This window comes from Marmota flaviventris, chromosome 7, assembly GCF_047511675.1.
Source record: "Marmota flaviventris isolate mMarFla1 chromosome 7, mMarFla1.hap1, whole genome shotgun sequence".
Lineage (NCBI taxonomy): Eukaryota > Metazoa > Chordata > Mammalia > Rodentia > Sciuridae > Marmota > Marmota flaviventris.
This window is the reverse complement of record NC_092504.1, coordinates 116,021,776-116,049,580: the sequence shown is the minus strand read 5'-3', so window position 1 is coordinate 116,049,580 and position 27,805 is coordinate 116,021,776. Positions and strand designations below refer to the sequence as shown.

The 27,805-nt window shown below is 37.3% G+C and overlaps 1 protein-coding gene across 1 annotated transcript in view; it reads right to left on the bottom strand.

Moving 5' to 3' along the window:
* The window catches only part of Dchs2 (dachsous cadherin-related 2), a 250,204-nt gene that overhangs the window by 123,617 nt on the left and 98,782 nt on the right, over window positions 1–27,805 (bottom strand). The window contains exon 2 of the mRNA XM_071614027.1: window positions 1,958–2,149. Coding sequence (XP_071470128.1) covers window positions 1,958–2,149 — 192 coding nt within the window. The remainder of the gene's footprint in view (window positions 1–1,957; window positions 2,150–27,805) is intronic.

Here is a 27,805-nt window from a genome sequence, read left to right as displayed (position 1 = left end):
CTCCTAATTAGTGGACTATGGAAAAAGAAAAAAAAAATACTTCCTGCACCAAATGATGCAATTTGTATAAAGATAACCACTTCTACACATCATTACAAGATCTTCTGAAACCAGCTAATTAGAAATAGGTGTTGGACTCCTGCAGTATTGACTTTAACCTGGTTATTCATCTCTAGAGGGCCTTTTTATAATTGTCCCCAGATCTATTAAGAATACATTTTAAAGTCTTATATTAATATCTGTGTGGATATATTGGGCTTTAAATAATTGCAGAGACTTACATTAATCTAAACTCGTCTGTTTATTATTACCTTTGTTTCCTACATATTTATTACATAGGATCAAGGATTCCAGAAGCCACATAGCAGGTATTCACAACAATCTAATCAAATAGAACACAAATATCTTATTGAATATAAATTAGTTTATTTCATATTAGCTTCTATATGTTTACTTGTAATGCATACAATTAGACTTATTTTCCCAATGACTCATGTCTTAAGTAGGTACAGTCTCCTATTAATTTCAAATGAGAAACATCAGCCCATAGAGGTGTTAGCAGTATATAGCTACACAAAGGAATAATAAGTAGATTTTTAAAAAGAAACAAGTAAGTTATAATGCATATATGGGTAATATGTCAAAATACACTCTATTGTCATGTATTTCCAAAAAGAACAAATTAAAAAAAAACAAACAGATCCATGGAATGGCACCTAGCAGGTGCCTCAGATTACCCTCAAATTACTCTTCCTGTGCATACTCACATAATGAATGAGATAAGCACCATTTCTTTCAAATACATCAAAAGAAATATATTTGGAAAAAAAAGGGAGAAGATTTTATTGGAAAATTTTTATTCAATGTTGCTAAGATATCTGAGTTGAAGTACATGAAAAAAAAGATATTCTGATGGAAAAAAAGAAACAAGTAAAGCCTTTAAAATACAGTAAGTGAAAAATATCCCAGTGTCAGTGTGCATACTAGTCTACCTTTACTGTAATGTACTGGAAATTGAACAAGATGTTTCCAAAATGTATTTGGAGATGCAAATTATCAGAGATAGCCAAGGATAAAGCTAAGAGAATACATGATATTACAATGTATTATAAAATTCAAATGATTAGGAGTATCTATTGCTACCACTAAGTCAGACAAATAGCTCAAAAAGAGAGTGTCCAGAGAGACACACATACACAATCACATGGTTCTCCACAACAGTGAGACTCTATTACATTGAAGAAAGATCGTTTCAGTAGAGAGTTCTGGATTAATTGAATACCATACTGGAGAAATAATGAAAAAACCTTCCCAACATTAGACTGAAAAAACAGATCTGAAAGGTGAAACAATGAGAAGGTTCTAGAAAAGAATGTTAGAGAACACCTCTATATCTCTAAGTTTAGCAATTGCTTGCTAAAATGACACACACAAAAAAAACACTAGCTATAAAGGGAAACAAATTGATAAAATGAGCTTTCTTATGATTAAAAACATTTTCCCTCAAAAGACACCATTAAGGACAAGAAATGACAAGCTACGGAAAGAAAAAAAACATATGTGATAAGTATATTTAATACACCACTTGCATGCCAAAAATAAAAATTCAGGGACTTACTTGGATATGGATTCAGATAAACCAGTTATTAAAATATATGCTTAGATAATCCAGAAAATTTAACAAGGAATCCATATTAGATTTTATCAAAGAATAATATACTGCTGAAGTATTGTAGTTATAGTTTTTAAAAGTCACTATCTGTTAGAGATATTATCTAATTATTAATGGGTAAAATGATATAATGCCAGGTATTTGCTTTAAAAAAAACTCAGGCAAAGGAAAGAGGTGATGGGTATATGAAATTTGGTAAGCCAATTATTTATAATTGATTCTCTACAAAGTACACTTCATGGTTCACTTTTGAGGATGTTTGAAATTTCATACACAAAGACTTACCCCATCCTTCGCTTTCACCAGGAGATCAAAGGTGGCAGGATCCCTTTCCCTGTCAATATCTTGAGACACACAGATTTGCCCATCGTGTGGGTCGATCCGGAATGCTGGAGGGGCTTCATCGCTTTGGAATCCGTCATAAAGAGAATACTGAACAAAGCCATAGGCTCCTGCATCTGCATCGGAGGCTTTTACCTATGAGATAGGAGATGGATCTGTGAGACGGCAGAAATACTGGCATTACTTTCAGTGGTTTGTGAATTATGATAATGATTTGGACAATCACATAACCACCTCAGCTATTCAGAAAGCACGGGCTTTGATTGTTTCTCTCTCTTCTCCTCCTTCCTCTCACAACTCTGTCTCTACACTTTTTTTCCCTCCCTTAGTAAATTCTCTTTCCTTCCCCTATGCCTATCCCCACATGTTCAAGTGACCTCTCAAAGTCTGAAGTCTGGATTCCTTTGTCCTCTTATTTCTTTCATCATAGCTAAGTGATCTCATCCAATTGCAAAGGCTTAAAAATATCCACGTGGCTGTCAGGACTAGACAACGTACTAGCTGGTTCCCTCTCCCTCCTAGGCCTTCACATGATGGGCTCAACCTGAGAATGGCAAGAGGCCAAAAAAATCAAGGCAGAGTGGCGGCACTGCTGGGAAACCAATAGGGTTGACCAAGTTCACTCTGGAGGGTGAGCTTTGGGTCTCCCAGGCCGGGTTTCCTTCTGTGCATAAAAGCCAGCACACTGCTCACCAAACAGGTGCACTGACATGAAGCTGGCACTGCCCAGAGGAAAGGCATTTCTTTCTTATCCTGTAAGCACCACTTATGTTAGCAGCAGGCATATGACCAGTAAAAAGGATGAAACAGGTGGAATTACGAAAGCACTTAACTGATTTATGCTAACCGTGTAGGAATACATATATAGTATCCCCCCATCAGGACCCCCTGGTGGATGCCTGAAACTGCACACGTGCTCGCTCTCTCTCTCTCTCTCTCTCCAAATCTTGAGTCTTGTCATTTCATCTTTTATTTACTGGAAAAAATGCACTCCTGTGATCTTTTTTTTTTACTTTCCTTCAAAGCAGAATGTACTAGGAAATGTGTGACACCATTTCAAATAACTGTTCATGTCACAGCATGTGGCTTTTTGAGTATAATATCATTACCATAAAGAAAGGCAACCAGTAGTGATGCTTGAACCCTCAAGGCTTAGCTGAACCTCCTTTTCTGTGTGGTCAAATTCCAACTGGTTTCCAGAAAGCAGAAAAATAGATGAAGAGATGATTCTTGGAAATAAAAGAAAATTAAGCAGATGATCTCCGAAAGTCCAACATCCAACTAGCAGTTGTTCCAGAAAAAGAGAACAGAGAAAATGAAATCATGGAACAGCTCTCTCTTTGGGTCATGGCAGGACCCCCCAAGTCACTTTGATGTGGGGGGAAGATAGACTAGGCACTCTGGCCTGTTACTTCCTCGGCCTCAAAGTCAAGTCAATTCACATTTCACTGGAGAAAACTAGTTGCATGGCCCCAGCTTGACTGCAAGGGTGACTAGGAAATGCAGAGAAACATCAGGATATTTGATGAATGGAAATAGTCTCTGACACAAGCACCATTAGTTTATAATACACGAAGATAAGCATATAAGATTGTGTAGGTCTTCAAGTAGCTGCTACTTGTAAAATTAAGCAAATGCAAAGTTATACTCAGAATAGTCTCCCCAATACCAACTACTACACTTAGTCTTGGAGACAATTGTGGCAGAGCTCCACATTGTTGCAAGGTTTTGTGGAGGCAGACAAATTCAAAAGATCACCTATATCACCTGTATTTTTAGTATTCCTAACATGCTCATTGAACTTTAGATTTTAAGAGAATCTATTTTTCAGCAGTACAATGTACATCCAGAAGCTACACCATAATTACAGTGCTTCCCAAGTGAACTCCATCCCCAAAACATGTCCAGCAGCGAAGGTCTCAATAAGCCTGTCCCCTCATCTCATTCTATCCTGAGCAAATATCTGGAATGTGACTTTGGGGGCATTTGTGCAGCATAACTCAAAGGTTCAAAGCTAGGGGAAGTCTGCCACCAAGAATACATTTGGCAAAGACCAGAGAACTTTTTGGTTGTCACAATGGGGGATGAGGTTCTACTGGCATGTAGTGGGTTGAAGCCAGAGATGCTGCTAAACATCCTACAATGTACAGGACAGACTCCCCACAACAAAAAGTTATCGGGCCCACAATGTCAACAGTGCTTAGGTTGAGACTCTCTAGGCTTGAATGAAAATCCTAATAATTGCAATATATTTATTTGCTTTCATTCATTGTATATTTTTTTTCAACTGATGAGATAGTTTTTAAAATTTATCTTCACTCTCATCCATCTTACATTCTCTGGCAAAATTTATCCTATGTGAGCTATTTTTTGTCAGATTGGCTGAACCAGAAAATCCACAAATTTCCTCACCACAAAAAACCTAACCTTCAAATACATCTGGTCTCTTGTGTTCTGACAGCTATTAATAATAAAATAGGCTCAAGTTCCCCAAAACAAATGCATCTTCTAAAACTATATTGGAGTCTCAATAACTTCCACTTGATTGGAAAAAAACTACAATTAATTACATTATAAAAGTCATTCTCGGCCTTTAATAGCATATGTAAACAAGTGTTTTGGCTTATGTAAAACCAAGTTTCCTTATTTTCACTTTCAAGAACTTTTATCTCATCTGGACTTTTGGCAGAGCAAACTATAAGGAATCAAACATGGGATAAAAGTACAGATTTCAATTTATGTTGGCAGTTCACATTCTGAGTTTCAGAATTATAAAATAAGAATGTATTCCTCCCTGTTTTTACCCAACTCCCTAGATACATTAACCTTCTGTTCTCTAACAACATATTTCACCTACTAATACTAGGTCTTCAATGCCTCGAATTAATCTGGAATCTTTATGATGCTTACACTGTCCAATATCTGCTGACTGATGTGTAAAGTTGGGCAACCTGAATAATAGAAAATGCAAATAGCTTTGACAAAGCCTTAAGAGGAAATCTTAATTGGTAAAGATGCTCAGAGGGCCCTTTCTGCAGAGATAGCTACTTAAATCAAAACCAGAAGAACCTGGTCAAACTCTGTTAGTAAGTCGACAGGAGGATTTTGCCCCTGAATCTACTTATAGAGCCAATCGCAGCACTCTCAATGCCATCCTGAGTTCCACAGCTTTCTCTCTCAATTTCCTGTTTTAGGTTAAGATGAAGCTGATGATTTTACTTTAAGCTTATTCTGGTTCAGAACTGTTCTCCTTGAGTGTGATTGCTCACCAGTTTAATGGAGACACTATAAAGATGCAAAATATCACTATGATATTAAGATTGGTCTGATTCCATCTTTAGCTTTCTTACATTTAAATAATTTTCTGCCACTTTTCACATGTTAACATCTAGATAAGGAGGAATACAGATGCTTTACATGGCCATGAGAACACTGGCCCTGATACATGTGTTCAAGCTTTTTGAATGAAAAAGCAGAATTTTAAAGCAGAAATAAGAAATTTGTTTTTACACAAGCCAAAACATTTGTTCATATATGCTATGAAAAGGTTGAGAATGAATTTTAGAATTCAGTTCATTGTATTTTTCTTCCAATCCAGCCAATGTTATTGAGACTACCATATGGTTTTAGGAGATCTGTTGTTGTCTTTGGGAACTCCAGGTTACTCAATTATTAGCAGCTGTCAGAAAGGACTGGTGTGCATGTCCTTAGGACAACACCACCTCTGCCTGAGAAGGTCTCCTTGTCAGCATTGTTGGTCAGCCTTGTGGAGGGTCTCAGTCATTCACATCAGCCAGACCCAATCCAAAGTCTTAGAGTGACATTTTGTTGGCAGCAGGACTCTTTGCCAAGTCCTAAGCTATCAGATTACTTAATTTTGAAGAAACAAAATTATTGACATGCACATTCATCCATAGAACTTCAAATAGAAAAGAAATCATGAAACAACTTCTTGTATTTTAAGCACTTGGCTGGCCACTAACCCAACAGATAACACAGGACTGTCATATTCCAGTAGAAGTTGGATTCAACATTGAGGAACACAGTGGATACAACATGCCACTCTCTGAATGCAATTTTGCCAGTTCACCAACAACCCCCATCTCACCAAGTTTAGTAATGAATGTTGGTCTTTGGGTTCAGAATCCCTTGGCAGCTTTCCACACAGCTAAGCATCTCCTTATTGAAGCATGTGCCTCTCCAGCATTAGAGTCTGACTGTCCTCCTCCCCATATCCCACTGACCTCCCTCTATTTCCTTACTGTCTGGATGGTCTCACCCTCCGTCTGAACACTGGCATGACCCAAAGCACAGTCTTGGGCTACTTTTCTTTTCCATTCACACTGACTGCTTATAGACGACTAAATGGTAAACTCTTTTAATTCCAGGAACTGTGAATATTACCTTATATGATCAAAGAAAAACTATTACCTTATATGGGGAAAATGGGATGAATTTAAAGATTTTGAGAAAAGATGCTTATCCAGGAATACCCAGGTGGGCCCTAAATGCAATGACAAGTATCCTTATAAGGAGTGGCAGAGAGGCACAACAGGCAGAAGAGGAGGGATAATGTAACAACAGAAGAAAAGCTTGACTTGATGAAGAGACAAAGATGGGTTCTACCCTTGGACCTTGCCAAATCTAGGATTTCTAGTCTCAGACTGTAAGAAATAATAGTTTCTGTTGTTTTAAGGCACCAAATTTATGGCAATTGTTGTGATGGCCCTAGGAAACTAATACACTCCCTGAGTGATGTGTCCCAGCCTGATGACACTAAAGCAATCTGTGTTGATGACTCAATTCTCATTCCTTGTCCAGGCTCATGCATCATCCTACTGACAGTTAACATCTCTTCCTGTATCTCACATGCAATATGCTCAAAGGGAACTCCTGATTTCTAGCACCATACCACCTGAAAATTCGCTAACATTCCAATCTTTTCAGGTATCCTGCCCTTCCTACTGAAGCAGCCAAAGAGATACTGTTAAATAACACAAGTCATATTACTCTCCCACTCAGAATCTTCTAGTGGCTACCATCATACCCAGTAAAATTCTACCCTTAAGTAAAATCCTAATCCCTGGATACCTCCGTAACCTCATCTCCCTCCTGGACATGTTGATCTCTTTAATGGTACTGGGATTCACAGCACCTTGGAATCTTTGCACCTTGGAATGTTTGCTGCTCTGTCTGCCTGGAAGGCTTTCCTTTCAGACATTAGTACAACTTGTTCTCTCATTTCTTTCAAGTCTTGGTACAGATACTACCTAGTCACACAGGCCATCCTGATGACCCTGGACGTGAATATCTCCCTTTCACCTCTGGCAAATGGTTTCTTCTTATTCTGTTTTGCTTTTCTTTAGTTGCACGTGTTCTAGGCCAAAAGCCCAACTCTGGGTATCTCAATCAAACAGGTCCAGCCACTTGCCCGAAAAACCAAATGTAAAAAGTGAATGGTGAAAAGCAGGAAAGGAACTTTAATCAGTGTAGCTATACTAGGAAGATAAAAGGTACCAGGATTTCCATCCCTGTCTTCAGGGGCCACTGACATGAACTCCCAGTTTACATAGGCAACAGGAACAAATAGGCACACTTAAGCAATCTTTGTCAAACTGTGGTCTGGTTGATCATTAGCTCAGGACCACTCAGGCGGGAAAGTTGCTATTGCCTTGGAGGGAGTTTTGACTGATCACAAGATGCTTATTGATCAAACCTGCTATTCCTAGAATCCAAAGTGACTCAGAGCAAAGAAGATAGACGTAAAATGGAGGCAGAGATGCCAATTTCTTTTTGAACATTTGCAGGCCCAAGTGAAGACAGTGTTTTAGCAAAAGCAACTTGAGAGTCCTTATAATACTCAGAGCACTTATCTCTGTACTGAATTATATATTTTCATTTTTATTTTATTTTTTCTGATAACTACATGTCTTCACTGGAATTTAAGCTCCAGGGTAAATGTTACACTTATCTCACTCCCCAATGCATTTCCAGCACCCACAACACTGTTGCCTGCTTCACAGCGAGAGGTGCCGTAAACGCTTGTTGCATGAAAGAATGAATTGAGTAATTGTGCATAAGAGTGATTTTCATGACTATTCAGCCTATTTGACCTACAGAGAAAACACAAAAGAACAAAATGTTTCACAACACTTACGGAACACTCACTGAAAAATAATTTTTATTCCTAAAACAATTTATTAACCGAGATTTATCACCATAGATCAAAATACATAATGGTTTTTAACACCACCAGAATACTGCAACTAAAATCAGCTAGGCAAAAGAAGAAGAAGGAAATAAATCTCAAGATACATGGACCTATTTAAGAGGTTGGAAGCAACTGTGTTTTAGTTTTAACTTTTTAAAAGCATTCTCAGAGAAGTTGTTACAACTATTATATGAATAGTTTGAATATATGTTCTCAAGATAGAGCCAAAATTTGTGATAACATGTTTTTATTGCCTTAAAGAATGAGATTTAGAAATCACTAATCCTATTATTTAATTATTGTCCTGTCTCCCTTCCCCCCCAAAAGAAGCCTGAACCAATGGATTGAGAAGAAGAGCTGTCCCTGAAGTGTTACGAACTGAACAATTAGAACAGCATGATCTACACAAAGAATTAGCAGGCAGATCAGCAGCACATCAACGTAGCATCTGAGAAAAATCCTCCTTAAAACTCAAGTTTTGTATATTACAAAGAAAACCACTGAGAAATGTGAGTGGATCAACATAAATACTAGAAAAATTGGCAAAGTACAGTGGGTGGGGCTGGGGGGACCCAGTTTGCTGTTAACCTTATCCTGAAATAAATTCTATACAGATATGTCAAATATAAATAATGAAATCACTTCAAGCACATATATATATTTGGCCTGGCCTTATACTCGAAAGAAAATTTCAGGCAAAAAGGGATTTAAAACCTAAAACAGTGCCAAAAATCTCAAAGGAAAAAGACAAAACAAACATTTAATTCTGCATTCTGAAAAATAATCATATACAAAAAAAAATCTAATGGCAAATTAGGTATGATATCTGTAACAAATACATACAAAAACTTAATGTCCTTTAAAAATAAAAATGGTTCTAATTGCCCAATACAAAAAAGTAGTCAAGGGACATGAACTGACAATTCACAGAAAAATAAATATATTTAAGATATGCTGCTTTAATGGTAATCAAATTAATGAAAAACAAAACATTTGTGGCCTTGCAAATTGGCAACCATAATATATTAAATTGTGAGAAAAATGAATCAAATATGCACTCATTTTTATAGCCTATATGGAAAAAGTTTTGGTTTTAATCATATACATCTGTTAAACATTCTCCCAAATCTAAAATTATTCATCTCAGTATATATGAAGAAATATCCAAAGTAAAATATCTGTATAAAAGACACAACATAGTATTATTTATTCTAGGGTACAAATACTCAACAATAAAACAGTTTTTAAATAAATTATAATTCATCCCTGAGACAGAATTCAAAGTAGCCATGAAAACTGTGTATTTAAAGACAATAAAAGGTCCACAGTATGTGTTCAGTTTTACAGAAAAGAACAATTGAAAAATTGTATTTAAAATAACTCATTTGTGCCAAAAGAATCTAGTGTATACAACAAAAATACCAAAGAAAAGTTAAGTAGTCTAATGGGGGAAATAAGAGGTTCTTTAAAAATGTTTTTATTTCATTATTTTTTTTTCAAATTTTCAAAGAAATAATTTCATAGAAAAAATATTATGAAAAAGAGCTGAGCTTTTAAAATGCTGAACCAAAGTATAACTGGTATTGGTAGGCATCTGCCATCTCTCTGTAGAGCTACTCTACGTGCACCTTTAGTACCTCTTTCTCAAACACCCACTTACAGAGTGTGGATGTGTAGGAGTCACAGGGTCTACAGGAATATCCTCTTTTTTGTTTGTTTCTTTATTTTTGGTCTGGATCAAACCCAGGTTCTCAAACATGCTAGATGGTGCACCTTCAGCAGCATTATTCATTTATAAAGCAGGAGATGAACAGTTGTAGTAGATACTGTATGGGCCTCTCAGGCCTAAAATATTTACCATCTGCCCCTTAATAGAAAAAGTTTGCCCACTCCTGGCCATTTTACCATGAAAGAGTCATAGACTATTGTAAATGAATAGCAGAGTTACAATAAAATTTTTATTTATGGAGAGCAAAATCTGAATTTCATTTAACTTTCCCTTGTCATGAACTATTGTAAAATAATTATTTATGGAGACTGAAATCTGAATTGTATTTAATTTCCACTTGTCATGAAATATTGCTTCCCTCTGCCCCAGTATTTAAAAATGTAAAAAGCATTTTTAATTCACAAGTGGTACATAAACAGGTAGGCTAACTGGTTCCAGCCCAGATGCCACTGTTTACCAACCCCTGATCTAAAACAGGGGAATAAATTCTTAGAAAATCAGAGGATGCATAGGAAGCTGGATTTGATCAGTGCACACTCTACGCCTGTGTTGAAATATCAAATGAACCCCATTAATATGTATAATATATACATGTTAATAAAATAATAAAATTTATAATTTATACATGTTAATCAAAACTAATATAATTTTGGTGAATAAATCTACTGATAGTTAGGGACTCATTCAAGATATTTGAACTGCCCTTATAGCCAAGGTCTCCATTCATTGATGCCTCTACATTCTACTCTTATAATAAAAATAAAAGTTAATTTTTTTTAAATGACCCAAATCATTCAATTTTAAGTCCTAGCTAAAGTGTTTGTGCTGAGTAAAATTTTTATCTTATGACTTTCTATTTTGTAAAATTTCATTTTACTACTATGTGTCGTGGAGTGACTAAAACTGAAAACATGATCTAAAACATGATCCAATACCTCTTTTGTGAAGATTCTTCTAATACCTAATTTAACTCCCCACACACATACAAATCAAAAACTGGAAAATAAAAAACTCCCTTTAAGGCACCTAAGCTAAAATGGATCAAACAAGTTGAAGTCAGAGGAACAAGTCTCCTCAGCCCCCAAGAGCCACATGGAGGCTCTTCCAGAGTTCTCCACCAATAATGCTGTTTTAATGATGTCAAATCTTCCTCCATACATAAGACAGTAATCTTTAGAAGAACAATTAATTGATATTTATGGCACTAAAAATTAGGTTGCCAGTGGCTAATCTACCATTTGCCTTTGATTTATTTACTTATTTCAGTGAACAGACCTCCGATGTTGATATTCTTAATAAACTTATGGCAAAAGAAGAGATAGAAATACTACATTATAATATAGCAAGTTTAAGTAAATGGTTGGCTCAATACTCATGTTCAAAACTTGCTTTAATATCACTTGTAATAAATACACACACATGCACACGCATAGGCATACATATGTACACAAAGTAGCCCAAATTATACCTCTGTCATATTTCACTTCACATCTAAAAAAATAGTTACAACTCCTACTTTCATGAGTTTTAACTATGTGGTTTCAAAGTCTCTTTTTAACTGTTTATTATTAGCATTAACAGAGCTTATTATGGTTTGGATCTGGAATGCTCCCAAAAGATCACATATTGAAGGCCTGGTCCCCAGTGCAGCAATGTTCAGAGGTGGAACTTTGGGGATGTGATTGGACCATGAGGGCTCTGATCTAAACAGTGCATTAATAATTTGATGGCATTATCTGGAAGTGATGGAAACAGTAGGAAGTGGGACTAGTTGAAGAAGGTGTCCTTGCATGAATGTCCCTAGGATTGCATCTTCCATCTATCTATCTATCTCTCTATCTCTATGTTATGGTTTGGATGTGAGGTTTCCCCCAAAAGCTCATGTGTGAGGCAATACAAGAAGATTTAGAGGTGAAATGATTGGGTTATGAGAGCCTCAACCTAATCAGTGAATTAATCCCCTGATGAGATTAAATGAGAGGGAATTGTAGGCAGGTAGCATGTGGCTGGAGGAATTGGGTCATTCAGGATGTGCCTTTGGGGTATATATTTTGTATTTGGTGAATGGGGTCTCTTTTCTACTCCTGATCATCATGAGAACCACTTCCTTCCACCACACTCTTCCACCATGATGTTCAGCTTCACCTTTTGCCCCAAAGAATTAAGCCAGATGTCCATGGACTGAGACCTCTGACACCAGGAGACCCCAAATAACTTTTCCTCCCCTACAATTTTTCTGGTTGGGTCTTGTAGTTAGTTATAGCAGCGAAAAAGCTGCTAAAATTCTCTCACGCCCCCTCCCCGGGGCCCTCTCACTCCTGGTGGTCAAGAGGTATGCTGCTCTTCTCCTCCATACACTCACCACCATGATGCTCACTAGCAACGGAACCAGCCAACCGTGGACTGAAACCTGAAATTTGAGTCAAAATATATCTTTCATCCTCTAAGTTGTGTTTCCAGATATTTTGTCATACAGATGCAAAGCTGACTAACACAGTGTTTGTAACACAAGCAGATTTCTCTGGTTCATCCGATCATCTATCACACACTGCTGTCTTCTGTTATTTTTGCAAACAATATCACAGTAAAACCTTTTGAATTATTCAAGACAACCATGGTTTTCAAATACTTTACACTTCTTTACAAAACAATAGTACAACGAAGGGAAACTACATGTTTCAAAAACAAGTCAATTCATAACTGGATGCTTTCATAGCATTCTTACTGATATCAGGAAATGAAAAGACTTGTATGATTAGAAACATTCCGTTTATCCAAGAATGAATTTGGATCATAAATACTATGTTTTCCACATACATGCATAATGTCTAATACTGTAAATCCTTACATGACAAGCAAATTCATGAGAGGATTTTAACTAAATATTTCATTCAAGGTTTTTATTTCCCTGAAGCTCAGATATAAATTTGTTGGCCAGTATGGACCTTCTCAGAGATCTGGCAAAAGAAACAGACTTATAAAAGCTGATACCTCATTTTTATTCTTTCTTCTTACCTCTAAGATTTCACCAAGGGATTAATTTTCATATATGGCTCGAACACATAGACATTAGTGCTTCCAAACTGCTGTGTAAATGTCTTCTTTTCTCTTTTTTCACTCTCTGCTTTAGTGAGCTCATCCAGTCTAATGATTTTAAATATCTTCCATATGAGGGAAGCCTGGACAACATACCTCCAGCATGCATCATTTCTGTGGGCTCCAGATTCACATGTGGAAGGGCCCCTATGATGTGCCCACTAGAGTTGTTTCATGGGCATTTCACATTTAACATGGCCAAAGTAGAACTTTTGGGTTCTCCTCACTCACTGCACAAAATCACTCCCCTCTCACTCATTTCTAATATAATGGCAACTCCACTTACCCTGTGTGGCTCAAGGAAAGGAACTGAAATTTTTCCTTCTACTCTTTCTCCTAGCCTTGAGAAAATTTTCTCAGCAGAGCCAATTGTGGAGTAGTTATGCCTAGCATGCGAGAGTTACAGAATGATGCTGAGAGATCAAGTGAGATAAATACAAGCAATTAAACACATATTAAAAGGCATTGGACTTCAATAATAATTATACTCTAGCTCAGACTTTTTAATTTTATTTCTCATATTGGGAAAGATGAAAATTTTGATCAAGTTTAGTGTTATTAAACTTTCTCATTTTCCAGTAAAAAATTAGAAACAATAAAAGGGTCTATCCGAATGGATTTAGCCAGGACTGGGGTTGTGGCCTTGTATGTGTGAGGTCCTGTGTTCAATCCTCAGCACCATATATAAATAAACAAACGAAATAAAGGTATTTTGTCCTTCTACAACTAAAAATATTTTTTAATGGATTAACCAATTTTATAGCAATACAATGGTATAGTATAGGTGTGTTAGAAAGAACAAAGCAAATCTAACTGTACACACGCAGAAAAATAACAAAGATGTAAAGAACAAAAGTTGTAAAATAGGTTCGGCAAAATCAAACTTTTAAACTTAGAACATATTATATGTGGTAAAGTGATCTTTCCTTCTGAGCATAACGCCTCACAAATTAAGCAGAGTATATTGATCCTCAAGTGACAAGGACTCTAGCACACAGTGAGTGCTGTGCTTCCTCCACCCCACCTCATAGAGAAATGGCTGAGCATTTCTTGGGTACTCCATGTTGTCCAAGGCAGATCAAGTCCTTCTTCCACTTCAGCACTAGAATCAGTTCTCCTATGCTCTAGACCCCCAAACAGGCAGATCAGAGAATCACTGATGTCGAGCCAGCAGGAAGAGACAAAATGCTGAAGGAAAAGAGAAAGGGTTTAAAAGAGTGAAGCAAAGGAATGCTTCTGCAAATCAGTGCCCATATGTAAATGGGTAGAAAAGTCCAGCACCAAGGACAGACCAAAAAGACAGACCCATCGCTCAACTCCTCTTGAGGCCATGTGTTGTACTGCAGCAACCCAAAGGGACTAGTGACTTGAGGCTCTGCGTGTTCCCCAGCAGAGGAAGAGACCAGATACTGCTCTCCTTGCCATCACGGGTGCTCCTTCACTTGAGAGTAGAAGAGAAGGGGATGGGCCACATGGTACACCCCATCTACTGAAAGGTGAAGCTCATGGCCTTCTGACCAACATCCTAACTCAAGATAGAAGTCCACAGTGTAGAGTTATATAAATTCTGCTATTTCCAGAAAAATAAAAATCTGAATAATAATATACCCCCAACTACTAACAAGTGTTCTCTCTGGGGTAAAATTATGGAGAATGTGTGTGTGTGTGTGTGTGTGTGTGTGTATCATGTTGTATGATTTTAAGGGTCACCGTCTCCCCATTCTAACCACAAAGGATACCCTGAAACACTTGTAAAAATCTAGAGAGGGCAACTCATTGTATTTTTTTTCCCCAAAAGATTCATGCTTAAGCATGTCCTTCAAATTTGGGAATGAGTATCATAAATTAGAATAATTTAGCTTTATCTTTTGCTTGTATCTCTCCTATATATGTTTTGTAAATTAAAAAAAAAAAAGAAGAAGCTACTGGAAATGTATGCCCAGAGGCCTTCTCTATTTGAATCATGTATTCCCAGATATAAACATGGACAGATGCACTCTAAACTCAAAAGAGAATTGGTAGGTCTGAAAAATCCTAATGAAAAAGACAAATACAGGAAGGCCAAGTAAGTAAGTCAACAATAGAAATGAAGGTCTGTGAGTTCCAATGCAAACTATAATTTACTTCACTTTTCACACCTGCAAAAGCATCAGAATCACAGACTCTAGTGACTTTGCTTTCCTGAAGAAGACAGTGAGCAGAGATCTAACCATGGAACATGGGTTGCAGGGCTTGCCTACCCTTCCCCAGTACAATCACTTTTATAGAACTATACATACTAGTCCACATATGGGTTAATTCCTCAGTCTCAGAAACATCCATACTTCAAAATTTAAGTATCAATCTAAGTAAGATTTATTACGTACTTAAAAACACACTTGACAAAAAAATAAAATTATACCCATCCATTGAATTGATTCCCTGTCAAATCTGCAGTCACAGATAAAGGGCTGATGGGAAAGGGCCTACTCATACTTCTCCCCTGCTCCTCCATAATTTTTTGCTGCTCCATAACTATTACCAGTGAGGGGCAGAATCCAAGAAGGCCTCAGCACCATCAATATGTGACTCCGGAATGGAATACAACAATACTAAAACCATCACTGTTCCATCCATGCAGAATTGAAATGCCAAGGTCAGTGCACATTACAGCTTGGAAAAACAGGCTCAGGAACCAGACTGAATCTGAATCCTAGCTCTCCCGTGCAGCTATGTAATACTGGGCAGTAACTTAACATCAATGAATGTGCTTCAGTTTTATAAAAAGAAATCACACATCTTTCGGCATGCTTGCAGTTACAAGTCACAGAAAACCCAACCAATGTGTTTTAAACAATGTGGGCTTTTATTATCTCACTTCTCAAGAAATCTGGGGGAGATGGCAGTTTTAGGACTGGTTAATTGAAGTAGCTTGGTAAACCCACCAAGGTTCTAGATCCTTCATGTTTCACCGCTTCCACTCCCTGACCATGTTGGTACATTGGCTGCTTGTTCTCTTAGAGATGGTCATCACATTGGGCTAACTTCGTGTACTGTGGCACTGCACACCCCTTGCCAATGGCAATATCCAAAGGCAGAAAGAACATAATTACTTTGCATCCATTTTTAAGAGAAAAAAAAAAAAAACGCTTTCCAGAAATTCCTACCAGCATTTACTTCAAGTCCCAGAGTCCTATGGCCTGCCCAGAACCATCAATTATTTGGCCAGGCAAAGTAGATCACTATGATTTGTTCTAAATGGAAGGACTGAAAAGGAGCCAAGAAAAAATATGTCCATTTGGAGGAAGATGAAGGAAGAAAGTCAGACTGTTGGGAAGACAACCATTAGACTTTTCCACTCTTCTTCTTGGGTCCATTTTGAGTTTTAAATGAGATAATGTGTGTAAAGCTGAAAGAGCAATGCTTAGCAATTAGGAAAAAGAATTTAGCAAATTTGTATCATGAAGGACATTATTAAAATAACAGCATTAAATATGAATACCACATATTTTTTCTATATTTTGGTCACAATCTATATTCATTTAAATCCAAAATTCTTATCTCTTGCTTCATCACATCACACCTTGATAATCTGATAAAACATCTAGGCCAGCTGAGGGTTCTGGGCATAATGAATGCCATCTAAGAGACCCTGGTGAAAATCCTTAAACAATATTTCCCCACAGCAGATCTTCCCACATATCCACAGTCCCCTGGATTGCCTGACCACTGCTCTTGTGTGCCTATAATCTTAGCAACGACAGACCATCTTGCTTCATTCATGGCTAGTTCCACTGCCCCGCAGGGTGTCTAGTCCAACACAGGCACCTAATAAATAAATTCCAGGAATAAATCCTTTGTATTGACCAAGTTCTATTTGTAAATTGAGATGTTCACCAAATTCATAAATCTGTTTTTTTTTTTTTTTTTTTTTTTTTGGTGCTGGGAATGAAATCCAGGATTTCAGGCAAGCTAAGCAAGTATACCACTGAGCTATACCCCCAGGCCTCATTAAATTTAAATGATGAGTTAAAGCATTTCCAAAGCACAAGCAAATTTTCTTTCCAATGCCGAGTAGCTATAAAACTATTATATAAAGAAACTCAGGGGTGGGTTTTCTTGGAAAGGGCTCAAAAATCCTTAATAGAAAAAAGCAGACAAGAAAGCAAGTGAAATAATGAATTGGAAGACAAAGAGGAATTATGGTAATAAGAGTTGCTAAATAAGAACAGGAAAGAGCACAGAAGCAGAAATACTCTGGTTTATTGACTAGACTTCTCTTTATGCTGCGAATCGTGTGCTAACATCCTCCACAGGCTTTCGTCCTGCTTACAAAATCGAGGAGTTATTCGAGGAAAGAATTCTTATTACCATTTTATAGGTTAGAAAATTGGGTGAGGTAAACATTTGTCATTTTTGTAGTTCTACAGAGCATCCTGATTTAGGGAGAAGAAATTGAGCATAAATAGGCTGAGGCCTTTCTGGGATTGTTTAAGATTCAGTCTGACTTAAGCATACTTCAATTCTTTCTAAAGTATAAATTCTATGTCTTGTTCAATACTTTCTCCTCAGCACATAAAAGAGTACCTGGTACATACTAAGAACTCAATAAATATGGAAGGAAAGAAAGTACAAAGGAAGGAAGGAGGGAGGGAGGGAAGGGGAGAGAGAGAAGAATAGAATAATTCCTGCTGGCTGTCCTGTGGGGTCTGCCCAAGTTGAAGAGGCTCTCTGTTGGCCAGTGCTTCCCATGCCTGTTTGATAATTCTATCTAATTAGGTGTGAGGTTCAGCCGGTCCACTTGGCCACCAATATAAAAGCACATCCTCTATTCCAATTTTATAGTAATCTTGATACCATTATAATTCCAATTTCTGAACACTTGAGATCTCTGGACTGGCTTTGAACTCAGGAAGGAAAAAGAGTTTATTGAGCTCCCAATGCCAATACTCTGCACTCAAAGGTTTGATGGTATCCCAACCCACCTACCCTCCTTATAGCCTATTTCCTCTTATTTCATTTGTAACACCTGTATTCCTGTCAAAATGCACAATCCACTGTTTCACACAGTTCCCGCTCCAGCCTTTGCCTCAAGGTATCTTCTCTGCATGGAATTTCCTTCCCCCTTCACTTCACTATGATTAAATCTGACTCATAATTCATATATTTGAAGATGAGGGGCAATTGCCGCCTCTCCAACAAGCCGTCCCTGATGTCCTCAGCTGAAGTGATCTTCTCTTCCTCTCTATTCCCATAGTCTCTTCCCTGTATTATTCTAATACTGAACATTCCATATATGATTTATTTGTATGTCTGAAACCTTCCTGCCATCATTTCTTCAAACAGGATCGAAAGGAACTATTGGGAATTAAATAGCCTAAAAGAAGAAGGCAGCATCATTGGTGCGATTAACGGGCTGAGCCAAACAATGAGCTGTGACTCTCTAGGTACGTCCACGGGGAGTGGAAGAGACAGGGAGTGGTATCAGCAAATGGCAGAAAGGACATTACACATGAAGTAGAATGAAGAGTGAAATATGCACGTAATTCTAATGACGCCGGAAAGTCTGTAAAAGTTAGAATAGGGAAGGGACAAATACAGTTATGTGAGCAAATATTTATTAGGTAAAAAGATTCTTACGTATTTTTTTTAAATCCTGATTAATCAATCCACATATACCATTTGGGCTAGGACTTATTGTCTGGTTATTTTCTCTCTTTCTCTTTTCAATTTCCTTTACAAATTAAGCCAAAAGTTTGAAATATGGGTTGTCTAGGTCTAGGATATCTATTCTACAGTCAAGAAGAGAGTTCATTTGTACTTTTTGAAATTGGTCCCAATTAGGATATGGGTTTAATTTCAATAAAATATCGTATCATTAAAATAAAAACAGTACACGCATACTTTTTATGCCTCTTACCAAATATTACTTGCTTTTTCACAAAACTATGACAACCTTTTAACTACATGGTGATGTCCCCTGTGTCCCCTCTTTCTTGGCATCTGTTTCGCCCACTCCTTAAGCCTCACTGTGTCTAACTATGGGTTTTTGCACATTCCACAATTAACTCTTTCAAAGATAGACAAAGGATTTGCTTTTCACATGTGATTTCATTTTAAAAATACCATTTCCTGAGATGCAGATGTCACATTTGCCAATGGATTCAGAAGCGCTGCTTTTACCATATCAGTTTTTCAAAATGACGAGATGGATGGAGTAGCTCAGAATGAGCTTTCTCTTTTGTCTCTTTCCCCGCCAAAATGAATAATGGACACCTAACACATCATCTCAGAATATTCACATCTCTGGACTAAGCAGAGCAAAACTGAAGGGGAAAAAAAAAAAAAAACAACAACAGGTACTGAGAGGAGAAACTGAAGACATAAACGATGATGCTTATGAGTGGGTCAAGGTAAGACAAAGAAGATTTAGGGGTGCAAGTAGAAGTAGTTATGCTTTGGGTATTGTTTTTTGCTTTGAGGAGGAGAAATGCCATCTGATTCAGGTCTATCTCCTATCTTAAAAAAAAAAAGAATTCTGAATTTATATCTGCACTAGGCCTTAAACTATGACTAATGGGTTTTTGTTGATTTGATTTTAATTCCATTCAAATAAAGAATTATGTATATAGGGGGCTAGGGTTGTAGCTCAGTGGTGGAGTGCTTGCCTAGCACATGTGAGGCATGGGGTTGGATCCTCAGCACCTTATAAAAATATATAAATAAAATAGAGGTATTGTGTCCATCTACAACTAAAAAAAATAATGTTTTTTTTTTTAAAAAAAGAATTATGTATACGAATGTTCTCTGTGCGTTTAAGAATATGGGTGCTAGACGTAAGTTTGAGTCCTGTATCCACCATTTACAAATCATGTCAAATGGGAGTAACGGTCACTTCCCAGGGTTGCCATGAAGATACAATACAATAAGGCACAAAGAGTGCCCGAGGCCTGACATGTATTGAGCGCTGAGTGAAGCTGGATTATTATTATTATTCTCAGTTGTCATTTTTCCCCACCCCCTGCCTCTGTCCATCCCACTCCAGCTCTTCCTCTGTCCACACCATGTGATTCCGAGTTCTCACCCACCACATCTCAACACCTCATTCTGGGAGCCAGCAATAAGGCATGTCTCCAATGATCCAGAGTCACTTCTAAAGTTTCTGAGTAATTTTTGGAAAAATAAATGTTATCAGACTCCTATTTTTATAAAGCTATCCCCATGATACTGATCTTCTCAGTCGTTCTCATCCCAGTGAGCTTTCAAATAGGATGCTCCCCTAAACTGACTGTGAGCCCTGGGGCACATTACAAAAGGCACATTAATTGACTACATAGAAATGTGTAATTCCTCTTCCTACCCAAAATTAAGGTCTGAATCCAAACATGTGTACCCCAAAACTCTTTATGTCACTCTATTAAATAAAGAACATTCATTCATTATAGGTCTACATATCTCAGACCTTTGGCAGAGGCTCTAAAAAGTATCCAAAAAAAAAAAAAAGACAGTATCTCTGTTTTAATAAGTTTTTCTTGGTGCTGTGACCAAGACAAGAACGATTTTAGAGGAGGAAAAGTTTATCTGGCTCATAGTTTTAGAGGTGTCAGTCCACAGATGGCCAACTCCCTGCTTTAAGCCCAAGGTGAGGCAGAACATGGTGGAAGAAGAATGTGGAAGGAAAGAAAGCAGCTCAGAACATGGCCACCAGGAAACAGAGAGAGCTCTGCTCACCAGGGACAAAATATAAACCCCCAGTGACCCCAAATACCCCCAGTGACACGCCTTTTCCAGCCACAACTTACCTGTCTACAGTTACCCCCTAGTCAATCCATTCGAGTAGATGAATGCACTGATTAGGTTACGGCTCTCATAACCCAATCATTTCACCTCTAGGCTTTCTTATATTGTCTCATGCATGAGTTTATGGAGAATATTTCATATCTAAACCTTGACAATCTCTTCAACATCATCAACTCCCCACTTATACCTCCCTTTCTCTAGGTCAGAGAAGAATAGGAAACAGACCTATCAGCGTGAGTCCTCTGTATTGGACGGTGGGGGTGGGGGGTGCAGTTCTTTTTCCCATATCTCTCCAAAAACATCATCTTAAGACAAGTTTTGGAGTTTCATAAACTATTTCATGATATCTGTCTTCTGGGAGGACTGGAAACAGAAACTGAGCTATAAATGCTGGACCGTCATGCCTGAAAGCAACTTCCATTTTCCATTCTGGATTGATTTTAAAATACGGTATCATTCCCAGAACTGCTAAGAACAGTTCAACGTTTACCTACCCAACCTTTCCCCCCTTTGCTTTTTCATCGTTGCTTCAAATCAGATGGCATGCAAGATTTTCATCTTAAAATCTGCCAAAAAATATGAAAAACTTGTGAGCACAAATCTGTTCGTAGTTAGGAACACTTTATGAAAATACATATTTTAAATTCTCTACATTTAGTGGAAAAAAAGAAAGAACACGGCATTTGAGATAATGCCTCATTGCTGACCCCAGTAAAGATGTGTTGAGGCGTGGTGGTTCAAAACTACTGAACCACAAGTGTGACAATGGAAGGGCTGGCGTTAGGGTGGGTGACAGAGGAAGAGGGGAAGGCCAATGAGAGCTGTGAGTGATCAAGTTTCACTAAGTGCTTATTCATAACTAAGCTTAATTTTTTTTTTTTTTTTTGGTTCGGAGTTGCTATCTTTAATAGTCAAAGAAGGGGAAAAGATCATATTTGAGGGAGAAAGGGTTTCATAGTAAGATGCAATTTCAAGGCCAGCAGAGGGAGTTGGTGGCAAAGGGATCCCTCCACTGAAGCTGAGTCCATAACCAATGTTCCTCTTTGGTGGAATTAACAATTGACTAAGTACTGTGCAGCTGTGCCCAGAGAGTTCTGCTGAGGTTTTCATAGCTCCAAGCTGTTTCAGAACAGTGAAAAGAAGCCTAAGGTTCCCTCTGGGAGCACAGGAATAGAGAGGGAATTCCAAGTGGCTCTGAACAAGTTGCAAGAGCACATAAATCCAGAGGGCGTTTCACCCTCCACAAGTAATTCGTGGAAAAATCAACAGGATTTTTCACTTTATAAAATATGGGTAAGGTTTCCTTTAAAAGTGACTAACTAGACTTTCCAAACCAACTCTTTTGTTAGGTAATTTTAGGACTTTGAAGGAGTTCTTTCAAAGGCCCTTCTCACCCAAGAGAACAGAAATCAATACTATACTCCTTAGTACCCTGCCCCCCACCACATATGCCTGTACTCCTAAGTATGGCGGCACTTCTGGAAAGCAACACAAATGGACTCCAAAAACCAAGAATAATGGAGCTATTCACTTCAGGTTTCCTTAAAAGGATAAGAGTCTATGCATTGCTTCAAACAAACATAACTCTTTTCAACATTGCTTAGATATTTTCCCCTTTCTGCCAAAGTTTCATATTCATGGTAGTTACAACCCCCCCCCCCCAAGCTGGGTTTCTCTCACACTCACACCACTCCTTTACATGCATGGCTACCGCATGGCTCTCTGCCCTCCCACTCTGGGGTCCCAACTTGTGATCTCTCAACTGCACACAGCTCTAGAAAAGCAAGAAGTCCATTCTCTTAGCCCAAGCATTGCTGCTTCATTTTATTAAAGTAAAATTTATATTAGAGTTTTGCATTCATCTTAAGGTACAACTAGTTAGACAGATTTTGACCAATGTATGTATCTATACATAGATATATGTGTGTGTGTGTGCATGTAATCAACACACCAATCAAAATATGGAACATTTCAACCACCCCAGAAATGGTCTTCATTCTTGCTCTCAGTCACTACCTCCATACACCATAAGCAACTCCGGTTCTATTTTCTATTATCATAGATTAATTTTGCTAATTCTTAAAATCACATCAATAAAATCACATGTGTGTTTTTTCACTTCTGTTTTCTTTTACTCAGCATAAAGTTTTTGAGATTCATCCATGTTGTTTCATGTCACAGAAATTCACTTTTTCTATGCTGCTGAATGGTATTCTATTAGCTCTGAAGGCCATAATTTATTTATCCAGTCATCATGAACATCTGTCTTTATCCTGTTTGAGGCTCTTATTAGTGAGGCTTCTACGAATATTCTTTTACTCGTTTTTTAGTGTTTGGTTTTTTGTTTGTACTGGAGCTTTCCTCCAGGGGTGCTTAACCACTGAGCCACATCCTCAGCTCTTTTTATTTTGAGACAGGGTCTCACTGTGTTGCTTAGTGCTTGGCTAAGTTACTGAGGCTGGCATCAAACTTGTGATCCTGCTGCCTCAGTCTACCAAGTTCCCGGGATTACAGGTGTGCACCAGCACGCCCAGCTCATCTTTGCATTTCCCAGGGGGCAAACATTTAGGAGAGGAATTGCACATCATAGGTGTATTAACTTTTCTAAGCAGTTACCAAATACTTTCTCCCAAAATTGCTAGAGTATTTTTTCTTTTATGTTTTGGGCTTTTTGTCTCCTCTCTGAGAAATCTTCCTACTTCAAGAGTGCACAGAGATACTCCTGTGTTTTGTTCTAGAAACTCTGAAGTTTTAGTTTTATCTTTAGGTCTACAAGCAAACTCCGATTGATTTTTGTCTATGGTGTGGGATTGTGGTCAAGTTATTTCTGCAAAAAGATCTCCAAATCATTCCCAGTGATTTATCAAAAATACTTTCCTTTTACCATTGAAAGGTACCATGGGTACCTTTGTACAAAACCAATTCAGAGGATGTCTTTCTTATCTAGCTTTCTTAATGATAACACTGAACACTTTTGATAACCAGTGCTTTATACTAAGTCTTTAATCAAACAGAGCCAGTCCCCAAACTTTTTCCCTGCTTGGATATTCTAGATCCACCATATTACCATATAGATTTTAGAATCAGTATGTAACTTTTATAAAATAAGCCTACTAGGAATGTTGGACAGAGACTGTGATCAAGCTATAGATCAACTTGGAAAGAAGATGCATTCTAAATATATTAAGTACACCAATGCATTATATATTTCTCCATTTATTTAGATCTTCTTCATTGTCTCTCAGAAAAAGCTTCGCTGTTTTTCAGAGTACAGGTCCTACATGCATTTTATTGAATTTATTCTTAAATAGCTTATATTTGAAGCTATCTAAAAATTGAAAGTTTTTAAATTTGTTGACCACTTTTTATTGTTAATACATAGGAAAAATTGCTTGGGATATCTTACTAAACTAACTTTTTAGTGAATTATGATAAAGTACTTAATTTAGGGTTTTTAACACCACTAATCATGTTGGTCTGTGAATAAAGGCTATTTTATTGCATCCTTTCCAATATTTTGCACTTCATTCCACTTCCTTGCCTTACTGTTCTGATAGATATCTACACAATAGAAGTGGTGAGAAAAAAAATCACTTATACAATTTTCCTATCTCAGAAGGAAAGAACTCATTATGAAGTTAAGGCTAAATTTTCTGTAGATGCCCTTACTAGATCCTTTTTCCAGTTCATTGACAGCTGTTTGTTTTAATTGGTTTTTAGGCCTGAATAAGTGTTGATTTTTTAAAAATGATTTTTCTGCACTAATTTAGATAATCATATGTATTTTCCTTTTTTTGTGTTATGTTTCTGATTTACATTATTTTCTAACATCAAATCACCTTGTATTCCTGGAATAAACCAACTTGATTTTATTATCCTTTCATAGACTGTTGAATTTGATTTCCTAATATTTTGTTGAGGATTTTTGTTTATGAGAGATACGGATGAATCACCATTTTGTTTACTTATAATGTTTTTTTTTTTTCTGGTTTTTGTCCAACATATTTTTTTATTTGTTCTAATTAGTTATACATGACAGCAGAATGCATTTTGGTTCATTGTACACAAATGGAGCACAGCAATTCATTTCTCTGGTGGTATACGATGCAGAATTATATCATATATGGGTCATACGTGTACATAGGGTAATGATGTCCGTCTCATTCCATTATCTTTCATACCACCATGTCCCCTCCCCTCCCCTTCTTCCCCTTTGTCCAAAGTTCCTCCATTCTTCCCATCCCCTCCTTCCACATTATGAATCAGTGTCCACTTACCAGGGAGAACATTTGGCCTTTGTTTTTTTGGAATTGGCTCACTTCACTTAGTATGATATTCTCCAACTCCATCCACTTACCTGCAAATGCCATGATTTCATTCTCTTTTAATGCTGAGTAATAACCATTGTGGGTATATACCACAGTTTCTTTATCCATTCATCTACTGAAGGGCATTTAGGTTGGTTCCACAGTTTAGCTATTTGAATTGGGCTGTTATAAACATTGATGTGGCTGCGTCACTCTAATATGGTGATTTTAAGTCCTCTGAGTATAGACAGAAGAGTGGGATAGCTGGGTCAAATGGTGGTTCCATTCCAAGTTTTTTAACGCATCCCATACTGCTTTCCATAGTGGTTGCACCAATTTGCAGTCCCACCAGCAACGTATGAGTGTGCCCTTTTCCTCACATCCTTGCCAACCTTTATTGTTGCTTGTATTCTTGATAATTGCCATTCTGACTGGAGTGAGATGAAACTTTAGAGTAGTTTTGATTTACATTTCTCTAATTACTAGTGAAGCTGAACATTTTTTCATACATTTGTTGATCGATTGTATATCTTCTTCTGTGAACTGTCTGTTCTTTTCCTTAGGCCCTTTATTGATTGAGTTATTTATTCTTTTGGTGTTGCGTTTTTTGAGTTCTTTATATATACTGGAAATTAGTGCTCTATCTGATGTGTGTGTAGTAAAGATGTTCTCCCACTTTGTGGGCTCTCTCTTCATATCATTGATTGTTTCCTTTGCTGAGAAGAAGCTTTGTAGTTTGAATCCATCCCATTTATTAATTCTTGACTTTTTTTTCTTGTGCTTTAGGAGTCTTGTTACAGAAGTCAGGACCTAATCTGATTAGGTGATGATGAAGACCATTGGTCTACATGTCTATAGTGCCAATACCTACCTTTTTATTACCATAGCTCTGTAGTCTAGTTTAAGGTCTCCTATTGTCAGGCCTCCTGCTTTACTCTTCTTGCTAAGGATTGCATTGGCTATTCTGGGTCTCTTATATTTCCCAATAAATTTCATGATTGCTTTTTCTACTTCTATGAGAAATGTTGGGATTTTAATTGGAATTGCATTAAATCTGTACAGTTCTTTGGGTAGCATGGTCATTTTGATAATATTAATTCTGCCTATACAAGAATATAGGATATCTTTCCATCTTTTAAATATCTTCTTCAATTTCTTTAGTGTTCTGTAGTTTTATATATATATATATATATATATATATATATATATATATATATCTCACATATTTTGTTAAATTGATTCCCAAATATTACAGGGGTCCCCTCTCTCACCATTTCTATTCAATATTGTTCTTGAAACTCTAGCCAGAGTAATTAAACAGATAAAAGAAATAAAAGGGATTTGAATAGGAAAAGAAGAACTCAAACTATCACTACTTGCTGACAACATAATTCTGGATCCAAAAAAACTCCACCAGAAAACTTCTAGAATTAATAAATGAATTCAGCAAAATGGCAGGATATAAAATCATTCAAATGCATTTCTATACATTTCTAATTTCTGAAAGAGAAATTAGAAAAACTACCCATTCACTCATAATGTTTTGATCAAGTTTTGGTGTCAGGATTATCCTGACCTCATAAGAGACATTGGGAGACATTCCCCTGCTTTGTATTTTCTGAGTTTGTGTGAGATTATGCTGCAATTTGAATAAGTATCTGCTGAGAGCCATAGCCAAGTAGGAATGATGCATGGCATTTTTGGTTGAAAGGTGAGGCCAGCAAGCCATTGAGATGATAATGATTATGTTAAGATGTGCATTCAATTGGAGATTAGACCCCTGCTGCCTGCCTAGGCCTGCTACTTTGGAGCTCTGGACTCCCGGAGAGTTCCCATTGGTTGGGGAAGTGTGGTAGGAGGGAATTCCGGAGGAGGGATTTCCTGTTGGTGTAGTGTGTCCCCAGAGAAGGCCACCTGTGTGGCATTCCCAGGAGTTTTGGAAATAAAGTTTGTTCCTGCTTGAGTGGCTCGTGATTTTTGTGCCCAGCCAGACTGCGGCAAGTATCCTCCATGTATTAAAGGCTTGGTCCCTAACCTGTAGAGTTATTGGAAGCTAATGGAACCTTTAAGAGATGGTGTCTAATGGGAGGAAGTTAGGTCATTGGGAGCATAACCCTGAAGGAGATATTAGGACCTGTACCTTCTCCTTCATTATTTTTTTTTCTTTTTTAACTTCCTGGCTGCCATGACATAAACAGATTCCTCCATCATACACTCCCACCATGATGCATGATGTGCTGCCTCACCAAAGGCCCCAAAGGAACAGGACTAAAACCACCACAGTTCTATGCTAAAAGAAACCTTTCCTCCTTATAAGTTGATCATCTCAGGTATTTTGTAACAGTAATGCAAATCTGTCTAACACAGATTCACATTAATTCTTTCTTGAATATCTGATCGAATCCACAAGTAAAACCATGTGAGACTGATATTTTGAGGAAGAAAGATGGGTAATCATTTTAAACTCTATTCTCAAGTAGATAAAGAGCTATTGGGATTTTTCTTCTTGTGCCAGTTTTATAAAGTTGGTTATTTGTCCACTTCATGTAAGTTATTAAATTTATTGGAAGAAATTTTGCATAATATCTTTTCAATGTATGTAAGGTCTGCAACTATATTCTATCCTCACTTTCATCCCTGCTATCGATAATTCATTTTCTTTCTCCTTT